The 22,889-nt window shown below is 41.4% G+C and overlaps 3 protein-coding genes and 1 pseudogene across 4 annotated transcripts; all 4 read left to right on the forward strand.

Annotated features, from left to right (window-relative positions):
* The first annotated feature begins 445 nt into the window (after nt 1-445).
* On the forward strand, nt 446-7,424 carry LOC308158916 (ectonucleoside triphosphate diphosphohydrolase 2-like). The gene is made up of 9 exons (XM_080532632.1): nt 446-574; nt 2,665-2,782; nt 3,407-3,557; nt 3,786-3,945; nt 4,102-4,329; nt 4,851-5,120; nt 5,496-5,615; nt 6,082-6,216; nt 6,353-7,424. The coding sequence occupies exons 1-9, from the start codon at nt 458-460 to the stop codon at nt 6,557-6,559; spliced, it is 1,506 nt and encodes a 501-aa protein (XP_080388758.1). The 5' UTR covers nt 446-457; the 3' UTR covers nt 6,560-7,424.
* Nucleotides 7,425-7,743: 319 nt separating this feature from the next.
* Nucleotides 7,744-12,598, forward strand: nelfb (negative elongation factor complex member B). Its single transcript, XM_080531232.1, has 13 exons — nt 7,744-7,933; nt 8,106-8,266; nt 8,387-8,486; nt 8,620-8,850; nt 8,943-9,128; nt 9,379-9,491; nt 9,600-9,702; nt 9,894-9,989; nt 10,168-10,310; nt 10,563-10,669; nt 10,770-10,911; nt 11,150-11,258; nt 12,148-12,598. Exons 1-13 carry the CDS (start codon nt 7,832-7,834, stop codon nt 12,304-12,306), a joined length of 1,752 nt encoding a protein of 583 aa, XP_080387358.1. The 5' UTR covers nt 7,744-7,831; the 3' UTR covers nt 12,307-12,598.
* A 5,342-nt stretch (nt 12,599-17,940) lies between these two features.
* LOC308157910 (lysophosphatidic acid receptor 6) lies at nt 17,941-19,023 on the forward strand (the record flags this gene model as incomplete). The annotated part of the gene is made up of 1 exon (XM_080531506.1): nt 17,941-19,023. One exon carries the CDS (start codon nt 17,941-17,943, stop codon nt 19,021-19,023), a length of 1,083 nt encoding a protein of 360 aa, XP_080387632.1.
* A 1,529-nt stretch (nt 19,024-20,552) lies between these two features.
* Nucleotides 20,553-22,883, forward strand: LOC308157911 (P2Y purinoceptor 2-like; annotated as a pseudogene). The gene is made up of 2 exons: nt 20,553-21,255; nt 22,821-22,883. The product of its transcript is annotated as a P2Y purinoceptor 2-like (transcript).
* The last annotated feature ends 6 nt before the right edge of the window (nt 22,884-22,889 follow it).

The following is a 22,889-nucleotide window of genomic DNA, read 5'->3' on the forward strand; positions in this document are numbered from 1 at the left end:
GTTATTCTTCTGCGACGGTCAGAGTTTTCACAACTCGTGACGTTAGAATTATAAGGTTCTATCTCCATTTTTGGCAAAATTGAGTTTTTTACATAATCTGATCCATTAAGTGTTTATTAATGCCCGTGTGGTGTTATTTTTAAAATGTTAACATTTTTGAGTTAGTAATTCATAAAATACAAAGGTTCCATCTCACAAAACATAATGGAATGTAAACACTTTGACGCTTAATATCTCTGAACTACCCTAAACGGAGATAGAACCTTATAATTCTAAACTCACGAACTGATGGTGCAGTGAAAAAAATATCGCGCAATGAATGAAGTCATGTGTTGATAGGACAATAGCTCTGGCCAAGCCCACATATGCACACCCAAGCCATTCATTTTACTCATGCATGGCTTCGTTATTTTGACTGTAACAGTAACTTACCCGCCCGCAGTAGGGCAGCCTGGCCATGAGTCCCCAGTACTGTCCTGTGATCGCTCCCTGCGCCCTCCTGCTCCTGGGGACAGCGGGGATCCTCCTGGTCGTCATCCCGACTGACGACATCAGGGAACCTCCACAATACACGGTAGGCCTGCGCACGTTACCTGTTATCAGTTGTTAAAATGAAAGTACTTGTATTTGAGTATATTCGTGTATCATTCATAGCCTACCTGATTTGTCGATAAGAAAATAATTGGACTCGACGACCAAAATGAAAGAAATACAATTGATGGCAACGTTTAGTGTATGCTGTAGCCTAATCTTACTTATTCATACCGTCCACTTCGGGTTTCCAACACCTGCGGACGGTCAATGTTTACGCACACAATGATGCTCAACCGGAAATAATGTAGCTGGAACATTGTTACTTTGGATCATACTCAAATGTTCATTTTAAAACCAAGATTGCATTTGCATGCCACAGTTCTCTGGCAAAAAGTCTGCATGTTGTCCTTTATTTTCTGGAAACCTAAACAGTTCAGAACACTAGGCCATCATAACATATAATTACCATTCTCTCTGGGAGACCATTGTCGTGTTTTTTCTGTAGCCTTTTAATTGAAAATGTTTATTGTTTTATCTTCCTGTTTTTAATTGTAGCACTCTGAGATTTCCCATGTAAAGTGCTTTTATAAATAACATTGTTTAATTAGAACTAGGTTGAGGCTTTTTTCACCCTTTATGAATTACAACAATTACACAAAGGAACAGGTGTAATAACTTAAAGTGGTGATGATAGGCATAGCCCTCTGGCACAGTGCTGCATCAGTGCATCCCAATTGCTTTTTAATAGCCTGGCCAAACCCAGGACATTATTTGCCCTCAGTATGTGTTTTGTACCAGACTTCAAAGAAGCCATTGCAGACTTGTTTGTATATCATTATCATTATCACGACCACAAGTTGAGTTTAACCTCTTTAAATCCATGCCTAAAAACCAGACCCACATTAAACTGCTTATAACATTAGGATTAAAAGATCATTAACATGATGATCAGATGCATTTACATGTTTGCCATTTAGCAGAACAAATACATTTTGTCTAAGATGCAGGATGCCAAAAGCAGGATGCCATTTAAAAAGTAACACTTTGACATTTTGTGTGCTATCCGATATGCTCAGATTATAGTTCAGAATAACATAGTACACATCACAGCTTATTAACCCTGACAGGAAACTCAAGTCTGTAAAGGGTACACATCATTCATTAATTATGCATCACATAGGCAAGAACATACTGTAGAAATGGTACCAAAAGTGTGCATGTTTGCAATGTCAAGATGAAAGATTGTAAGTTGAACTTGCCATGAGAAAGAGACAGACATTGACACTGGAACATGATTAAACTATTGCAACAATCAGTCGAGCCATTGGCTATTGTCCTGGTGGGAACAGTTGAAACAAACAGTGATGCTGACATGCAACATCTTGTCCTGTGTATAAACCCAACCCTACCTCAAACGGAAGTATACAAAGAAAGGCACGAGAGAGACAAGAAGAGAAAGGCAGCTAAAAGACAGAGAGAAAAGAAAGAAAGAGAAAAAAAGGGCAGATAATAGAGGTAGTAATGGTCTTTACTCTGATAATTCTCTTTTATCCCTCATTGTTACATGAATACCTTCATTGTGCACACCTCAAAGCCATTTCAAATTCATTTAGAATGGGCATATTTAGTAGAGGTTCATTTTGAATGGGAATATTTAGTAAGATACAGATGTAAGAATCAGATGTTTCTGTTCATCAGGGCCCAGTTGTTCAAAACCTTTAATCTGGATCAGAATGATCCTGATTCTTTTTTGCTATCCAGGATCAGATCGAGCTGGCTGATTTCCCTGGTACAATAAAAAAAAGCCAGCTCGATCTGATCCAGGATAGCAAAAAAGAATCAGGATCATTCTGATCCAGATGAAAAGTTTTGAACAACTGGGCCCAGTATTTTTACTGTGATACCTCTCATTGTAATAAAAGGGTTAATAAAAGGTTTTGGATAACGGTTCTTACAGTAACCTTATAGTAAGTCTATAGTCTATAGTCTTATAGTAACCGACTTTAACAGACCTCACAATAAAATCCAATGTGATTTTAGTATTGCCACGCCAGTACTGTAAATTGATTGAATTATTATGCTTGAATGTTGTTGCTTATTATTTTTCAAACCTCTTTCTGGCTGTTTCAGTATGGAGTGGTCCTGGACGCAGGCTCGTCACACACAGCCATGTACGTCTACAAGTGGCCGGCTGATAAACAAAATGGCACCGGCATTGTGACCCAGCACAGCGAGTGTCACGTGAAGGGTGAGAGGGCACTCTGAGTGTGTGTGCGAGGGCATACCCCTACACCGTATGAAGGGTGAGAGGGCACTCTGAGTGTGTGCGAGAGGGCATACGCAGGGAATAGGCATAAGCAGTATGGCAAAATGTAAACCTAGCCTATTAGAGGGCAAGATAGGTGCTATTACCATATTATTCATACGTATCCAATCCATTTAGAACTATATGAAGTGCCTACGTGTTTGGGTTAGGCTATATGGAGTTGAGCATGAACTGTTAAGGTCAGACAGCGGACAGTCGTCCGTGTCATCGCTGGGTGGAAAGATGCTCAGAAGAAAGATGCTCCGAACTTGAACTCTCACTTCCATGTTACAGAAGTGATTTGTCAGTGTTTGGATTTGTCTATTCCTTAACTGGCAGTTCTAGTTCCTTTTATTATGGGCACTCTTCTTATGCCCTGTTCAATTGTTCCTCTTTTTCTGAAGTTTAGTTTCTGCTGGGCTGGTTTCCATAGAAACACTCCAAGATGCATTTCTACAAAATGCATATTTCCTTCCACACAAACAGACCACTTCTTTTGACACGGGAAGGTGAGGCCCAAGTCAGGTTTTGCAGAAATCATACAGTTCATGTTGCCTCTCTATCCAGGAGGAGGGATATCCAGCTATGCAGGAGAGCGTGGGGGAGCAGGGCGCAGTCTTGAAGTCTGTCTAGAAAAGGCCCTTCAGGACATCCCCAAAGCCAGACACCACCTAACCCCAATCTATCTCGGAGCCACGGCGGGTATGAGGCTACTGAAGTGAGTGGATATCCACTGTGACAACATCAGATTAGCATGAGCCATATACACTATACTGTTGCATCTCATTCTTGATCATTGAAATGTTGAAATGTTGAAATTGAAATGATCATTGAAATTAAATCATTGAGTGAATTAATAAATATGATTCAATATGAATATATTTCTTGACTTGTTTGTAGTGCTATAGCCTTAGCTCGGTCCCTCTTTGCTCTTTCTCCCCTACAGTATATCCAACCCTAAAGAGTCAGAGGAGATACTGAATGAAGTAGGGAGCAAATTGCGCACTTATCCTTTCAACTTCAGAGGGGCAACCATCTTGAGTGGGCAAGAGGAAGGGGCATATGGCTGGGTCACCGTCAACTATCTGCTGGAGAACTTTATCAAGGTGAGGAACGAAAGAACGAGCTTAGAATTATGGCCATTCTGAGCAATGATGATTTTGAGTGATTTACAATGTTTCCAGCATTAGTGTTTCTCAAGACAATCCTCGAGCCCCCCTCCCCAACCCTAATTTCTCCATCATTCCCATTTTGTCATTCAGTATGGTTTTGTTGGCCGCTGGCTTAGTACTGGGAAGGAGACGGTGGGTGCTCTGGACTTTGGAGGGGCCTCCACTCAGATCACCTTTGAGACCACAGACACGGTGGAGGACAAGAGTAACATCATGGACTTGCGTCTTTACGGTCGAGACTACCACCTCTACACACAGAGCTTCCTGTGCTACGGCAGAGACCAAGTCTTACGCAAACTGCTGGCTCACTTGGTCAAGGTAACAGACGTCATAAAACACACACTGTTATTAGATGAGCTGACTGATTGTACTGAATACACGACACAAACCAAAGCTCAACTCGTCAAGTAAATAGTGTTTGCAAAATGTTTACACTGTCCATGGAGGCATTCTGCCTAGCCTGTGTGATGTTGAACGCATGGTGTTGCCTGATAAAACTACTAGAGTAATGTGAAAGTCACATTTTATTTATCTGTGTGACTCCATTATTACCTTATCGTGCATGTGCAAGAGGTTGATGTTACAGTTCATCAACATCAACACCTATCCCCATACACCTTTTTAATTATTATTTCAATATAATGTCATTTTGTATTTGAATATGATCATATTCATAATAATGCTACATTCTATTTATAGATATTCTATCCATTATATTCTTGATTCATATCTATAAAGAAGGACTAATAATGAACTGATCATGAACTTTATATGAACTCTTTTACTCACAGTCATTTATCATCAGAATGCCACTATTTTTCATCTCTTCTCTCACTTAGACTCAAGGAACTGGGCCACATGTGTCACATCCATGCTACCCAGCAGGCTTCAATGTGTCTGTGAAGCTGGACAAGGTGTTTGACTCTCCATGCACTGCAGACCAAAAACCAAATCCTTACAACCCCCAGGACTCTCTGATGCTCCATGGAACTGGGCATTACCAGCACTGCCTTGGCAACATGTCCCACATCTTCTCCTTCAACAAGTGTTCTTTCTCCAAGTGCTCCTTTAATGGAGTGTTCCAGCCCAATGTCAGCGGCAGCTTCATGGTGAGATCTTCCCTGGGTTCACACATTAGACATCACAGAATCAATGGTTCATTGGTACCACAATAGATCCCATTTCATTTCATAGTTTGGTTTTTGTTTTGTTTTTCTTTATCTCTGTCTGTCAGCCTATGTCTTTAACGTAGTAAGGTGGGCATTTCTTCAGGCCAGTATGTATTTGCTCCCATTCCTGTGTTTTTTTTGTATTTTCTTTTAAGTAGGCTTTGAAGCTCTGGCTGATTGATTCGGTCAAAACAAAAGAGAGTATTGTTCCATTTCATTCATGAGCTTGGTTAATGGAGACCAAGGACAGGCTAATCCCCTGGGTATTGCGCTCATGTCAACGGCTTGATTGAGCAATCTCTGTCTTCTCCACAGGCATTCTCTGCCTTCTACTACACACACTCCTTCCTGGAGCGCGCCACTGGCATCACGGTCACGTCCCCCAGCCTTCTGGAAGGAGCCGCCCAGACTGTCTGCAACATGAGCTTTGACAAGGTGCTGTGCTGTGCTGTGCTGTGCTGTACTCTCTTGCTGGTCTCAGTGGACTCAGACTATTCTTGGATCATTTATCTAATATAATAGAGTGGTAACAATGCTTTTCTTGCTCAGAAGCACATTTTCACAGTAGACCTTCATCTAGTGTTACAACAGTGGAGGCAAACTTTGTTAGAGCTGGACAGGTTCCCTAATGGCGAATTCTGGGAAGAAAATTTCCACCATTTAGCTGTTGATGAGATTTTGGAAGAGTACACCTCGATTGCCTTCCTTTATTCTGTGGACGGTAGCAGGCAGTGCAGGCAATTTTCATCGCAGTAAAAAGAGAGCTGATCTAATTTTCAGTGGCTTCAATTCAATTACCGGCATAGAACTTACTCTGCACTTATTTCCGGTTACATTTTTGCTACCAACCGAATTATTGGAATAATTTTGAATAATCATTTCTAATCCCCTCCATACATAGATGTTGGAGAAGGCCCCAGACCAGGAGAAACGACTACAGGATTACTGTGCAGCCTCCGTCTTTGTCCAGGTGCTCATGCTCCAAGGCTATGGCTTTGACGATCTCTCCTTCTCCCGAATCTATTTTCAGAGAAAGGTGAGCAGCAAAGTAAATCATCATCACATTTGATTACGAACACACGCGTACCTATCCAATCCAATCCAATCTATGTCTATATGCTCATCATGTGCTTGTGAGTTCTTTGATTGGTTCTTGTCGATGTCTCATGCAGGCAGGAGATACTTCCATTGGTTGGGCACTGGGATACATGCTCAGTCTGAGTAGTCTGTTACCAGGTGAGAGCATGGGACTGAGGAAGGCACTGCGTCCAGAGGCCTGGGCTGGTCTGCTCTTCCTCTTTGTGTTCCTCCTCCTCGTCGTATCTGGATATCTGCTGGTGAACGGTCTAAGAAAGAAGGGCAGTGGCGGCATTATCTAAACATGTCTTCAGGGAATTATTTGGCCCATATTGTTGACTGCAGTCCCAACTGTGCACTTATATGTCCTAGAATTTCATTGCAATGTTATGCTATTTATTTTTTCTTATGCTAATTCAGTGTATTGCTTGCAGCTATTGTTTTTTGGCACATCCACATTAACTTGAGGATGTTTACACTTCTGTTTGTTGAAACCTATTGGTGGTTACCATTCATATTACAATACTTTTTGTAACATTTTTGGGAATGTTAATGGGAATGGGGTTATAGGGATTTCGAATCCTTTTTCGAGTACATGTTTTATGTCATCGAGGAAACCTGGGAGAAAGGTTGAAGTGAACCATTAGAATTCAATTTATTTGTATTTGTGTTTTTATACTATGTTGTTTGTGTGCCATTCTTTGCTTGCATGCTATTTGCATTCAACAACACTATCCACGTTTATTGTTTCAGTTCCTTTTTGAACAGCTATGATCTTACATATTTAGACAAGCAGTACCAAAAAAAGGAAACCATAATAACAATAAAACAAATAAAAACATTTATGAAAACCACATCCTCCAGCTGCCCTCTAATGATCATATTTGGTCATATTAATGTCATGACACTGTGTAATCATGTATTGTGGCTTTTCTGCATTTTGCTTATTAAATAGTTTGTGCCTTTGATTTCAAACTCCCTCCATACAATGCTTTAAAATTATCTTAATCTAATGTGCTGTTTAGATCATGTTTTATTCATTTTAGATTAATTTAGGCTGTTACACAATCTCAGTCTATCCTGCCATTCAGCTGTTTTATCTTAATAGCAATACCATAGTATTATACTGGTTATAAAACGATTAAAGATTTGTTTTTGTGGTCTTGTCATGTTCGTTGTAATCTTATTGTTCATCTGAAATGGTCCAATAGTAATTACTTTGTATAACATATAATAACCAACAAACATGTATTTAAAACAAATCTGGTCATGTCTAGGTTTAAGCCATTTAGAAAACCATAGGTCAAATGTTTATTGAATTGAATTTGATTAGGCTACTTTTAAGCAATGTAAACATTTCTAACACGGACCGAAATGTCACAGGCACGTATCAACATCGGACTGTTGACGTAATGCACCGCTCAGACAGGAAGTGTGCGTTAACAGCGAAGGAGAAAGTGAACTCATCAACTGAGACATTGTTGTGTTTTAGCTTTATTCTATGTTGTGTAGCTAATTACATGTATGTATAATTCTGCACCCTTGCAAGTTGGAGAAATTACACATAAGCCAAAATGTTTGCGGGACTTCCTGAACTTGGAATATCTAATGGCGAGGATCTAAAAGAAACTCTGACCAACTGCACAGAGCCTTTGAAAGCCATCGATCAGTTTCAGGTACGTTGGTGTGTTGCTAACTAAACGAGACAGGTTTTTTTTTCCAGATGTGTCTGTTGTCTCTTGTTAGCTGAGCAGATCAATGTCGGTGTCAGCTTGCTAGTGTGTCTAACGCTACTGATAAATAACTCGACTCATGTCCTTCGTCCGTCTGGGCTGTTGTTTTGTGCAGTCAGAGAATGGCATCTTGTTGCCGACTCTCCAGTCTGCTCTGCCCTTCTTGGACCTTCATGGTACCCCTCGATTAGAGTTTCATCAATCGGTCTTCGATGAGCTTCGGGACAAGTTGATGGAGCGAGTCGCCACTATCGCAGAGGGCAAGGCTGAGGACCGGTGGGAAATCCATTTATTTAAGCTAGACCGAAAGTAACACAACTTCATAACATAGACAAAACGTAGCATCGTTTATATTTGATATAACTGAGTTTCGTTGTGGCTCTTATCCCCCTGTAGATACGGTAAGCTTGAAGAACTTCTGGAGAAGAGCTTTCCTTTGGTGAAAATGCCTTCCATTCAGCCAGTGGTTATGCAGGTGCTGAAACATCTACCAAAGGTAAGATTCTGTTCCCAAACATTCACCTAGGAGCCATGTAGATCTTTGTTGATAGTTATTTACATGTGGTTATGAAGAATTCTTGAATCTCTGCCGCACCTCTCGTTTTAAAATGAACCTTCGTCACCGACAGGTGCCAGAGAAGAAGCTGAAGCTGGTGATGGCTGATAAGGAACTGTACAAGGTCTGCGCTGTGGAAGTGAAAAGGCAGATCTGGCAAGACAACCAAGCTCTGTTCGGTGACGAGGTTTCTCCGCTGCTCAAGCAGTATATCGTTGAGAAGGAGGCAGCACTCTTCAGCAGTGATCTCTCCATCCTACACAACTTCTTCAGCCCCTCGCCCAAAACAAGACGCCAAGGCGAGGTCAGCCCCAGTCATCAGCATTACAAGGGAGAGTTGAGTCAAATGTGTTTTTGTGGCTGGTTTAACCAATCCTTCCTCTGTTTGATATGCAGGTAGTCTTAAAGTTGACCCAGATGATTGGGAAGAATGTGAAGCTTTACGACATGGTGCTCCAGTTCCTGCGGACACTGTTCCTGCGCACCCGTAATGTCCACTACTGCACCCTGCGTGCAGAGCTTCTCATGTCCCTCCATGACCTGGACATCAGTGAGATATGCTCAGTGGACCCCTGCCACAAGGTATGAGCAATAGTGAAAGAGGAACGGAACTCAACTACGGTGCAGTCTGGAAAAGTTTGGTTTATTAATAGTTTTGTTTATTTGTAATATTGGCAAATGGTTAGCAATCTCTGGTAGGAAGCCTAACTGCTACACAAACAATGAGATGAGCAATACAAAGAGACGTATGGCTTCTGGAGATGTGCCCTGGCTACACGGGGAAATGAGTGCCAGTCCTGACAGATGCAGTGTTCATTTATGTCGTACACAGTTCACCTGGTGCTTGGATGCCTGTATCCGTGAGAAGTTTGTGGATGCCAAGCGAGCTCGGGAGTTGCAAGGTTTTCTGGATGGAGTGAAGAAAGGACAGGAACAAGTACTTGGGTGAGGGAAAATAGAAACAGGGCCAGGGGGGAGGGGGGGGTAACAGTATGATTTGACACAAATTTTGGAGAAATAGAAATCAACTTTGACGGGCTGTTTACTTCCCAGGGACCTCTCCATGATCCTGTGTGACCCATTTGCCAGTAACACTCTGGTGCTGAGTACAGTCAGAAACCTGCAGGAGCTGCAGAGCCAGGATGCTCTACCCAGAGTAAGACATCACATTGCATCTGAATCCAGCTTCAACCGTTTGTCTTGGGTCTTGCTAGTAGAGAAGATCATGATGATATTTTGAAACTAAGAAATTCCATTATAATCCATAATAACGTGTTCATCAACACGTATTATGTGGAGAGTGGAGACTCATAATTGCTACTATGATGTTTCTGCGTGAATGAACAGGACAGCCCAGACCTGATGCTGCTGCTGAGAATGTTGTCTCTTGGACAAGGTGCCTGGGATATGATCGACAGCCAGGTCTTCAAAGAGCCCAAATTGGTAGGCATTCTCAGTTGATTTGCATTTGTGTTACACATGAGGTATAACACAGTGACAACATTTAGATGTCTTGGCGTTTATGTTGATATGATTCATCTAAGCACCTCTAGATGGCAGGCACTGTAACTGGTCAGGGCCTGTCAGAGAGACTCATACTCTGATGTCCCTCTCCCCCCAGGAAGTAGAGGTGGTGACACGCTTCCTGCCGGCCATGTTGTCTGTAGTTGTGGATGACTACACCTTCACTGTAGAACAGAAGCTACCCAGTGAGGAGAAGACCTCCCTCACCTACCCCACCACCCTACCTGAAAACTTCAACAAGTAAGTACAGGGAAAGGGGGGGTCAGAAGGGGTCTTTCAGGAAGTAAACAAAAACAGCACGCTACTGCAGTAGACGCATCTAACTCAAATGTTTACGTACTAATAGTGACGGCACATTCAGTGATGTAAAGTTCTTACATTTTGTAACAGCAATTGTCCATTTATTTCTTAGGGCTTACCTTAAGACAGATATGTTGTTATGAGTTTTAGTGAGGACCATCTTTGATTAATGTATGTGTTTCTCTGCCCCAGGTACCTGCAGGAGAACAGGGTGGCTTGTGAGATGGGCCTGTACTATGTGCTCCACATCGCCAAACAGAGGAACAAGAATGCCTTGCAAAGGTTACTGCCCTCATTGGGTAGGTACTGCAGTTGTTTTGGTGTCAACAGACATCATTGACTGACTTTTTTAAGCCTCTGACCCTAAATACTGTCTCTCTCCCTGTCATGGACCTGCAGTGGAGACCCACAACGACATGGCCTTTGGGGACATCTTCCTGCACCTCCTGACAGGACACCTCACTTTGCTCTCTGACGAGTTTGGGACAGAAGAGTTCTGCTCTGCAGTGTTTGATGGCTTCCTCCTCACCTCCTTCTCCAGGTCTGTCAGTGTCCTTGGAGAAAAACGCGTAAAAAATATCTCTCAGTCTCAATACTGAATTTGAGAAAAAACATTTGGAAAGGTTTCTGCATGTGCATGCTTGACCCTTTGAAATCTGTGTTGGCTTTGGAATACTGTAACAGTGTAATAACTATATAATAACGGTGTAGTAACTAGCCTTTCTAATCCATACAGCCCATAACTCATTCACATAATGTGTGTTCGTGCTGTATTCCAGTAAAGAGAACGTCCACAGACATGCCCTGCGCCTGTTGCTACACCTTCACCACAAAGTGCTTCCATCGTGTCTGGAGACCGTCGTGAAAACCCTGGAACCGCCTAAACAGGTGGGCTCACTCAACAATCCCACTATTGTTTGTTAGAGTTAAACCATGGTCTATGGTCATTAGAAACCTTACTCAATGTCCTTTTAAATGTGAAATTGATTGGGTTCCCAATTGTCTGGTTCTTAAAACTCAGTCTGAGAGACCTTGAGGTCGTGTCTGTATGGCTAGACTTTTGATAGCTTCATGACAGATCACAATAAACAGATGTTTTTTGTTGCCCTGAGAATGCCACATCATAGAAATTATTTTTTCATTATACAGCTTAATTTTGTAGCCAGTCAAAGTGTTGCTAGGTAAATACTACATAAAACACTTGGTACGTGGTGAGTGTTCCCGAATTTTTTGGCGGTTGGTGAGTTAAAAGGGGAAGTTTAGCCGAAATACATTTTCATTTGTATTTCTGGTCAATCCACAATGCATACCATCTTGAACTATCATCATTTCGGGTGCAGCCCCATCATAGCTATCAAAACACGAACTCTGTGTTAAAATACGTCAGACAAGAGTTTCTGCACTCCGACCCAGCTTTACTATGCCAGCGATTCCCAGAGAGCAGCACGTGCTAGCTCTTGAGCTGGTCAACAGAAGGACCTCGTGGGAAATTTGGAACATCACCTAATCAAGACGGATGAGGGCATTCAAAGCAAGATATTTTTACTCAGAGGTCTTTATAAAAAAAAATCTCTACTATTGAATAATGCAAATCCACTGGATTACAGGGTAAATAAATAAAGGAAGTACATTTTTAAAATATGGCTCACACTTGACAGTATTTAGTCTTTGGCATTTATGGAAGTCATTGCTCATTTGACCCTGAACTCCATCTATAAAGCAAGCTGTATTCCCATATTCATTCCATTCTGTCTGTGTGCTTTCCTGCTGTCTACAGGGCAGTGACCCAGTGAAGGAGTTGTACACCCAGTTGACAGAGAAGCTAGAGGCCCAGAAGAAGAGCCCCCCTCAGCCAGACGAAGCCCCCTCTATGGACCTCGGTCTCCATCCTGTTACAGTGCCCACTACAGCCTCCACCCCAACCACGCCACTCTGAGAGAGAGGAGCAAGCAGCAAACTAAAGAAGACCATTGGTTTTTATGAATGATGCAGATGTAGAAAAGTGAGGTCAGTTCCTGAAACCTCAGACCTAACACAGACTGAGAAGAGAACATTACACAATGCCATGTCATTTATGGCTGCTCTGGTTAGTTAGTTTTTCTATGTTTCTTTTCTTTTTAATGCTCATTTTGAAGCAGTCTTCCAGCTTTGAGAACTTGTAATCCGGTGGCCAATTTGTCTTTCTGTGGGAATTATTACTTTTATAAATATGTAGTCTTGCTTAATTATTGTGCAAAGTATATTTTCATATGTATCTAGACTGAATGTCAGTATGTACTGTTATGTTGTTTGAATTGTGTCAGTGGTGAAGCAAGCTGTAAATAAAATAATTATTTGGAAATTGTTAATGATTTTCTTGCTTTTACTGTATTTTGGGGGGGAAAAACTGCTTTGATTATTGATTCAAAATGTCCTCAAATATCCTTGCAAAAAGAAGCAATTTATTCTTGTACTCAATGAAATAAGATGAATCGAATTGAATTCTTACGTCTTTCCAACAGACCATGTCTTTAAGCAGGGGATTTCTGTGCCGACTGCCTATTTGTGTCCTTAGGTGTGAAGGTCACTTTCAACTGGCTCGGGTCCCACTTAGTAATGAAGACTGATGCGTCCTTAGCGCTGTCCTCTGTAGCAGTGTCCTCCATACTCCTACCACTCACACACCCGGCAGTCTCTGTAGACTCATTTGACACCATGCTCTCGTGGCCGATGTACCTCACTGGGTGTTGTGTAGGTAGTGAGCTACTCTGCAGACGTAGATCAACCAGCCGGTAGAGGAAGTCTGGTGTGCAGCAGGGCGCCTCATAGCCTGATGTTGAGGTGTCTAGGTGCTCATCCCTGTAACCTCCACAACACGCTGTCACGGTCCCTGAGATGGGGGCCTGGTGGGGAGATGGGGACCTGGGTGATCTGATGGAGGGACAACAACATCATGCTTGATGAGAAATCCTGTGGGTATGCCTATCCAGTTAGGGCATCGGGATAGTGTTTAAAGGTGCCCGCTACCCATACGATGCCCAACAAGCTGCAACAAACAAAGTGCGCTGCCCATCTGTGTTGGCGTTTGCATTGGCAGTGTGCAAGGGGATTAGAGGTCTCTCAGTCCTTACCTTGGCCTCGCCTGATGTCTCCTCTGTGGCTCCTCAAGCATCACCTCATAAAACTGTCTGAATACAGGAACTGTGTTGTCACTCTGCTGGTATTTGTTTTGCACATCCCGCCTGTTGCCTGAGGTGGAGAGGGGGCAAATGATGTCAGAGGATAGATACCAATATGAAAAAATACATATGTGTACATATGGACTTTACCTGAAGTTATGCCTTCACAATGAAATATCTTCGGCCCCTCTTGGACAACTGGTCTCAAAGGCTTCAAACTGGAACATAAGAACAGGTTGTCTGAATGATTATTCTGGATGTTTGCGGTTATTGCACAACAATTTGATAAAAGACTAATGTTTGATTTATTATGTCATGATAAATTAAACAACTTTGTGTCTTAGAAATGTCAGACTTTGCTGTTAGTGATGATACACCAATACGTTTCCATACTATATATATTGTACTGTACTGTACCAGTTCTTCCCATTCCTCATATGGAATGGTTTCCCCTGCTGCATCAGCTCAATGCTCTCCGCGTCGGAATCATCAGCTCTTAGCTGACTCAGGGTGTGCTGCAACGTGTCTGTCTTTGCAGTGGCAGCTCGATAGACATTGGCGCTCTAAAGGAAGGGATAAAACAATGATGTGTTTCTCCCCTCATTCACCCCCAGACTCAGGAGTTACTAGAGTGTGAGTGAACAGCCGGCACCGCCACCTCACCTGTGATGCTGCACTTGGACTTCTGGAGGAGTTTTGACTCTTGATCCTGTCCCATTCAGACAGCTCTCCCTTACACCACTTCTCGACTGTCCCTGTCCTGTTCATTTGGCACATTTAGAACCCACCTGCAAGCACCTATACACTCCATATACCCTAATGTACAACAGTGTTAGTACAAACAACTACAATGTGAGTCAGTTACATGCTACACATCATTTGTGATTCTTTGTGATGTCTTTCTTGCATAAATCAGTGTTTGAATCAATATCTATTATTGCTCTTGTTTTTAATCAGGTGGGATTATTCTTGGGCTAAGACAATTTGCTTATCAGTACCGTCGACCAATGGAGAGCATTGATGTGTTCTCATGCTTTGAGGATGGCTTCAAGCATCCTAACTTGCTTCTCATAGTACATCTTATCTGCATTAGAACAATATAAAACAGAATACATTTTTAATAGACACTTTTTAATGTCATCTTTTACATTTGAATTAAATTAAATGTATTTAATTAGTTATCAGATTACTTTCCAGTGGACCCTACCTGTTTTCTTCTCACTTTATTGGGTGATTGTCCTACTATTGTGTTTTTGTCTGAGTTGGGCTGTAACAGTGCTTTACCAATGCACTTCACACAATCCAGGGGCGCGGCAGAGGGTTTTGTTGGAGCCGGTGCAGTGGTCAGTTTCCACAAACTGAACATTTTAAACTGCAAAAGCATTTCAGTGTGATGTCATTGGTCTGTAGTTCTTTCTTTAGTGAGGAAAAAGTAATTGACAATCTTGAATAAATTGCTTATTACAAACACATAGAGATGACCCAATTTGCATAATGATTTAATGTCATTCTACTGTACCTGTTCAAGGCGATTCAATCATCAGAGGCTCGATAGTTCCTGCAGTGAACAACTTCTTAGGACGGAACCAGTCGTAACTAGTGACAATCGCTTTGGTTATTATAATGGAGTCACCATGGTAATTGGAGAACTGAAAGAATTTAGAATGTTACTCAAACAATAATACAATGATTCTGTTCTAACCAGAAACGGAACAACAATACTGACGAATATTAAAAGCCGACTTTTTGATCAGTCTATCTGCCGGATACATTTGTATAGATTTTTTTTTAAATAGGCCTTAACCCTGACCTTTTACAAGGAATCCAACAATCAGCAAGAGCAACCAATCCTGTCAACTCTAATTCTATCATAAATAGACAAAGTCTATCATAAATACTGTCTCATATTATGTGTAAATTATGCATGAAGGCTGTGGTAGGACTTTTTCTGTGGTCTCATTTGAAATAATCCTACTGCGTAGAGTCGTAGGTGATCTATCTATACATCCCATCTATCTATACATCATCTGAAACAGACTGCCGCATGACGTGACTCATCGTGAGAAAGAGCTGTTCCTCTAGTCTAGTCCGTGACCGACCATACTCCATATCTCCGATTAGAGAAGTGAAGCGAAGTCGAACAAGCTCGTCTTTCAGCTCTTGTCTCCACTGGACTGCAAGCTTGAGTAAGGGTTTCCCTGTTAATTGTTTATTAATTTCCTGTTAAGTCAATTTACAGTAACTTCGTAATCATATGATTATCCGTATTTATCTCACGTTTTGCTTCTGTGGATTTGTGTTTCTGAATTTGATCTGAAGTTGATCTGAAGTTATTTATACAGTGTATTAATTTATGTAGGCTATATGGAAATTAAGGATATGCTGACTCCACTGAACATCCAAACATATGTATTTATGGATAAGTCTGTGTGCAAAAAAAAACAACGACTACTAACCCAGTGAGCAATTTTACGTTGATTAGACGTCTAAACAACGTCTAAATGGCCTGTAGACGTCTAGGCGAAATCGAGGCTAAATATACGCCAAATTGGAAATTGAAACAACGTCTATGTTTAGACGTTGAAATGCCGTTGAAACATAGACGTTGTTTCCCTGTCTATGTTTCAACGGCATTTCAACGTCTAAACATAGACGTTGTTTCAATTTCCAATTTGGCGTATATTTAGACCTTGAAATGCCGTTGAAATATTATGTTCCTGGAGGTACTGCAATACCAGGTCGATGCGTGGTGTGGACGGAGCAAGCCCCTATTCCATCTCCCTGCTCCAAAAATCAATTTAATATAACGTCCCCGGGTAGGGGACGTATCAGATATTAAACTGATAAGAACAGATACACTTGATCTTAGCCAAAAGGCCGAGAAGCGATACCCGCGATGGTTTCGAGGGAGGGTACTCATTCTCTGGCACGTCAATGTAGGTCACGGTTTAACCACAACAATAGTTTCTATAGGCATTCCACTATATAATAATAATGGTATTAGTGGAATAGTGTTTCAACAATAATAATGTAGTGCCAATGTACAAAACATCCCAAAAATACTACTTTTCACTGTTCCAACCGGGAAATTCAATACGTCCCATGGTCACGTGGTAACCCGTCTCCAATCGTAGCGAAAGAAAGCATTTGTTAACCAAAATTACATTAACCGCAAACTGGAAATAATAACCAACCGGTTACATGTAGCAAAACGTAATGCGATTATTATGTGACGTTTTTTGTATTTAAGAAAGCACATTTTAACGATATTTCATTTTAACGATCAGTTTCTATGGACCTCTTTGAATTAAAAGAAAAGGACAAAGAAGAATATGCCTGTAAGCAATGCGTTTGTATTTTTAAAATATAACTGGTCTTTCCTCTCATTCTGTGCTACTTGTTCCTGTTTAAAGTTGTTCATGTGCTTTGATCTTTGTTTGAAAAGCCACTGATGACTCTACAATGATTGACTCTCCTCTGCAGTCATCAACACCTGGTACTATGACTATTTTTCTATATAATCTCAATTCAGTTCATGTAGTGTGTTGCCGATTTGTCTTCCCAGCCTCATAGTCATAGAGTAGAGCGTAAGGACAATAGAATGGGTTTAATAACGGTTTTAATGCATTTGAGATAAGTAGAAAATATGTTTAGACACAGACCGCATTTATCTGGGTTAAAGGACAGCGACGTATAGACGCAATTTAAACCACCACTTCCGCATGAATAACTATGCTAGACTACATGGAATCTCAGACTAAATGACGGTCTGGTACATATTTTGACAATCTACAGGCGTTTAGGGTATTAATTTAAACTCAAAGTGCTGCTAGACTAAAACAGGTTTAGACACAGACAGCATTTATCTGGGTTAAAGGACAGCGACGTATAGACGCAATTTAAACCACCACTTCCGCATGAATAACTATGCTAGACTACATGGAATCTCAGACTAAATGACGGTCTGGTACATATTTTGACAATCTACAGGCGTTTAGGGTATTAATTTAAACTCAAAGTGCTGCTAGACTAAAACAGGTTTAGACACAGACAGCATTTATCTGGGTTAAAGGACAGACGTATAGACGCAATTTAAACCACCACTTCCGCATGAATAACTATGCTAGACTACATGGAATCTCATACTACATGACGTCTGGGACGTATTCTGACAGTTTAGAGGGGTTTAATAACGGTTTTCATGCATTTAAGATAAGTAGAAAATATAGCCGTAATATAGCTGGTCTATATTGGTTTATATTGTAGACGCGAGGTTGAAAAGACGTCTATTGCTCACTGGGAAGCTACTGATGATGACTATTCATGGTCGACTTTGACCAATAACCCTTAAATTCCACTCTATTTCTTCCTAAGGTGACTATTTCCACCCTACGTGTGACTCCTATCCCAAAATGAACAGCACAGCGTGTCCCTCCATGCCTCCTCTGAACATCAGCCCAGCCAACACCAGTCTCTCTGAGTCCTGTATGGTGGAGTCTCAGCATGTGACCATCACTGTGTTCCTCTGCCTTGTCTTTCTGCTCGGCTTCCTCCTCAACAGCTTCAGTCTGTGGGTCTTCTGTTGCCGCATGCCACAGTGGAACTCTGGTACCGTTCTGCAGTTTCATCTGGCCCTGAGTGATGCTATTGTCAGCCCGGTTGCACCATTTCTGGCAGTATACTTCGCCCTGGGTAGTCACTGGCCGTTTGGAGATTTTCTGTGCAAGCTCAAGATTGCGCTGCTGACCATCCACTTCTATGGCAGTATCCTGTTCCTCACACTCATCAGTATTCATCGATATATGGCGGTTGTCCACTTCAACAAAGGTTCCTGTTTGAAACAAAAAGGATTTGTTCACAAGCTATGTGCTGGAGTTTGGCTGGTTATGCTGGCTTACTCGATTGTCTGTTTCACCTTATTAGACACAAGCCAAGTGGGAAATAGCACACAATGTCTCAGCATTCATCAGGGAAAACACATTGAGGTCTATTTCGTCATCAACTTCATTCTCCTCATCTCAGGGTTTCTTCTGCCCTTCTCAGTGACAGTGGCCTGCTATATCCAGCTGGCACGATCAATGTCTCGCATCAATATAAACACTGTTAAGGGTTCTGCTATTAAGGCCAAGTCACGTAAAATGATTGCTATGTGTCTGGTGATATTCGGAATATGCTTTATGCCCCTGAATGTGATTCGCACTGTGGGTGTTGTGATAAAGATGTATTTTCCAGGTCATTGCAGGCTTCTCCTACGGGTGGAGACAGCATACTATGTCTCCTGGATTTTGGCTGGAGCAAACTGTTGTCTAGATCCATTTCTTTATTGTTTTGGCTCACAAAACTTTGTCAAGGCTATTCATAGGTCTCTCAAGAGAATTGATGTCACGTTCAAAGAGGAACCTGCAACAAATGACCAGGACAGCCACCATCCTGCTGATGATACTCCCTCTGTTATATTTGAACACAGGGAAAACATATCCACTTCCAGTCTTTGAGCGCATCTATCTTGAGATAGGACTATAGAAAGTGTTTAGTGTTAGCATAGTGTTAGCTTAGTTTTTGTACACTTTTTTTACTCCTTGTCCTCATTTGTTAATACTTATATCTGCCTATCAGAGCCAGAGCATCAATTCGGGAAGTATTTTGAAGCTCCAAACTCCAATTCCAATGCTTTTTATTTTAAATGTACAGTAGAATGTAAAGAACACAGACAGTTGAGTTACTAACTATTGGAACATACAGTATAGCCAGATACTGAATTTATAGAAAAATAATAGAAAATAAATGCTTTTTTTCTTCAAGGAATTTGCCCAAATTCTGCTGACTATTTAACAGTAATACTATGTTCAAAATTAAATGTAATGATTGTAAAGTAAAAACTATCAAGAAGCAGTTACAAAATAAATAAACAGGTTTGCATAATGTTTTGATATATAAATGTTCTAAAGGGTTTTGGATAAAAGACTTTCTGTGCATATCGACAGCGGCTGATGGCAAGTATGATTTTGCTGCAAGACTTTTGAGGGATCAGCTGGTAATGAGAGGGGTCACATTTTGCTAGGGCGTCCTGGGGGTATGTCCTCCTGGGGAAGATCTTTTGGGAGCGGGGGAGGGGGGTGTGTGTGTGACCCACCTGATGTCAGGCTCACGCCTCACTCTGACACCCTTGGCTAAGGGTTTCATTACTTATAATGAAAATGCTCTATTCCTTTTTTTTTGTGATCTTGTCATCAGCCTCCACCTCTTACAGGAAGCGTCATACGTTATAGACAGATAGTCACACTCATGCAGTGATTTCTACTGTATTCTACTGTATTGGTAAGTTCTCATCGAATCTCATCTCATCTAAAATAAAATAAAATGCAGGTTGCTTGACAGATGATTACTTATTGGTAACAGCATGGAATGATACATTGAGAATTATGCATGAAATCTTAAAATCCTTTTACGTTTTCACATATTTTTGCAATTAAAGGTCTGATCATGATTATGAAGATCTAATCATAAACACTGTCCTATTGTGTCCTATTTTGAAGTTTTCGAGTGTTTCATTAGAGCTCAGGCTCTGGATGTAGACAACCGTACCAAGTTTGGGACATAAACATATACAGTATATAGCTGTGAGGAAATGGTTAGATTGGTTATATTATACTCTGAGGTATTGTCGGCTGTGGTCTACTGCAACAGGAAAGGCAAGGTTCCGTTTGTCTTATTTTTATTTTCACTGTTGAATATCGAAATAGACGCAGTAGCATGCTACTATATATAGGCCGATATATACAGTATAATCTTGAGATAACTGCTGTAAACAGAAAAGATTTTGTATGCAGTATTTTTACTGCATAATGGTCAGATGCACATGTGATTGAAGTACACTCATTGTATTCAACCTGAAGAAGACAGAGATGGTTTTCATTCTATTATATATACAAAATGAGAAAGTGATAACTTATTTACCAGCATTAATTGTTTATATTATCTTTAACAAGATAAAAACATGTTTTACCTGTGTAACTCCTAGAAGATGAACAGCACAGCGTGTCCCTCCATGCCTCCTCTGAACATCAGCCCAGCCAACACCAGTCTCTCTGAGTCCTGTATGGTGGAGTCTCAGCATGTGACCATCACTGTGTTCCTCTGCCTTGTATTTCTGCTCGGCTTCCTCCTCAACAGCTTCAGTCTGTGGGTCTTCTGTTGCCGCATACCACAGTGGAACTCTGGTACCGTTCTGCAGTTTCATCTGGCCCTGAGTGATGCCATAGCAACACCCACCACAACTCCCATGATGGCTGTGTACTTTGCCATGGGCAGCCACTGGCCATTTGGACGGTTTCTCTGCCAAGTCAAGATTGCCCTTCTCAGTGCACATTTCTATGGCAGTATTATGTTCCTCACACTCATCAGTATTCATCGATATGTAAAAGTAGTCCACTTCAACAGAGGCTCTCAAATGAAATCTAAAGAGTTTGTCAAAAAGCTATGTTGGGGAGTATGGCTGCTTCTTCTGGTAAAAGCTAGTGTCTACGCAGTCCTTATTCCACCCAGTGAAGAGGGCATGTCTCACCATCCATCAGAAGAATCTCACAAATGTGTACTTTGTCATGAACATCATTTTATTTATCTTTGGGTTCCTGCTGCCTTTTGCAGTGTTGGCAACATGCTACAGCCATGTGGTAAGAATGGTGTCTCGCATCAATATCAACACAGCTAAAGGCCACGCTGTTAAGGTAAGATCACTTAGGATGATCGGTACCTGCTTAGTGATATTTGGGCTATGCTCATAGAGTCCATCCTCACCCACTCCATCATCACCTGGTTCCCTGCTGCAACGACCAAGGACAAGGCCAAGTTGCAGCGGGTGCTACGTTCAGCAGAGAGGGTGATCGGCTGTCCCTTGCCCTCCCTCAACTCCCTGCATGACACCAGGGCTCTGAGGAGGGCAAGGAAGATCATGGCAGACCCCTTCCACCCCGGCCACGGCCTCCTCACCCTGCTTCCCTCTGGAAGAAGGTTGCGGCTGCCTAAGGCACTGAAGGCCCGCCACAGGCTCAGCTTCTACCCCTCAGCCGCCAGGCTGATAAATGACTCTGGCTTCCCCCTCCCCCCCGCCCCCAAGTCTGCCCAGGACTGAACTGGACTCACTGTAAAAACTCTGCACTGCACTTTACTTTATACCGCACTATCCAATGCACTGTTGTCTGTCCTGTGTTGTTGTTGTTGTGTTGTCCTGTTTTTTGACATGTGAAAAAAGTATAAACGCACTTGCTGTGGTGACGAAGCAAATTCCTATATGTGTAATGCATAGTGGCAATAAACGTTATCTCAATCTCAATCTCAATCTCAATCTCAATCTTTCTACCACTCAATGAAATCCGGACATTAGGAGTAGTGATAAATAAATACTATCCTAAACAGTGTCGTATTCTTCTCCAACTGGAAACTGCTTATTATGTGTCCTGGATCCTGGCAGGAATCAATTGTTGCCTGGATCCCCTGTTGTACTGTTTTGGTTCCCAAAAGTTTAGTTTTGCATTCAGACGATCCTTACAGATTCCCCAGAGGAACACCCAAACAGAAAAGTGAGTCAGAGCTTTGATCAGGTAATTACAGTAACAGTAACAGTGACATTCAATATATGTTTCTTTCTTCTTCTGTTGCTGTCACATTCATTCATGCATGTATAACTCATCTGTCTTTATTTATTTTTGAATGGTTACTTGGATGAGGTTATCTAGAGTAAGACTTTTAATGCAATAATCCATCTGTCATAACTATCTAATTTTCATAAGATATTAAAGGGAATTGAGCTTAGCCTACAAGGCATAGCTCTAAGAATGTGCTGTTTTTGCAAATGTAAGGATGGTGGGTGTAGAGAATGCTGTGTAAAGTCGGTAAGACAATGGTATTATCTTGGCAATATTAAGTATATCTAAGCTATTCTTTTCTTTCAACCAACTGTTATTTTACAAACTCACTCAAGGTGGGGGTGTTGGGTGGATCTACCACTACTTATCCCCTTATTATTTCGGATATCCCTAATCTACTACTGTACTCAAAAGAGAATGCAAGAGGCGTTTCTATTGACGCATGTCATGTAACAGAATGATTAAAAATAAATAAAAATATAATGTTTTTAAAACATTTTAAAATTATTATTATTTTCTAAAACGATTGTGTCTCCTGGATAAGAACCCTGCAATGTAGCCTATCATATCATCATAGCTACAAACTTTCGAATATGAAGAGCTTGATAGAGAATGTATCAGTACGTTTCATGTGTCATTGACGTCAGAGGGACTGGGCGGAAAGAATCCCCAGCCACGGCGGCGCACAGGTGATAGTCACTTATTATTAGTAGCTA

Source organism: Nansenia antarctica (genome assembly GCF_963989245.1).
Source record: "Nansenia antarctica genome assembly, chromosome: 5".
Lineage (NCBI taxonomy): Eukaryota > Metazoa > Chordata > Actinopteri > Argentiniformes > Microstomatidae > Nansenia > Nansenia antarctica.

Excerpts from the sequence above, each read along its gene's own strand:
- LOC308158916 (XM_080532632.1), top strand. The coding sequence starts at position 458 with ATGAGTCCCCAGTACTGTCCTGTGATCGCTCCCTGCGCCCTCCTGCTC. Across the intron at positions 3,558-3,785 it reads GCGGGTATGAGGCTACTGAA|TATATCCAACCCTAAAGAGT; the intron begins GTGAGTGGATAT and ends TCTCCCCTACAG. Across the intron at positions 3,946-4,101 it reads TGCTGGAGAACTTTATCAAG|TATGGTTTTGTTGGCCGCTG; the intron begins GTGAGGAACGAA and ends TTTGTCATTCAG.
- nelfb (XM_080531232.1), top strand. The coding sequence starts at position 7,832 with ATGTTTGCGGGACTTCCTGAACTTGGAATATCTAATGGCGAGGATCTA. Across the intron at positions 8,851-8,942 it reads AAACAAGACGCCAAGGCGAG|GTAGTCTTAAAGTTGACCCA; the intron begins GTCAGCCCCAGT and ends TTTGATATGCAG. Across the intron at positions 10,912-11,149 it reads CTCCTCACCTCCTTCTCCAG|TAAAGAGAACGTCCACAGAC; the intron begins GTCTGTCAGTGT and ends GCTGTATTCCAG.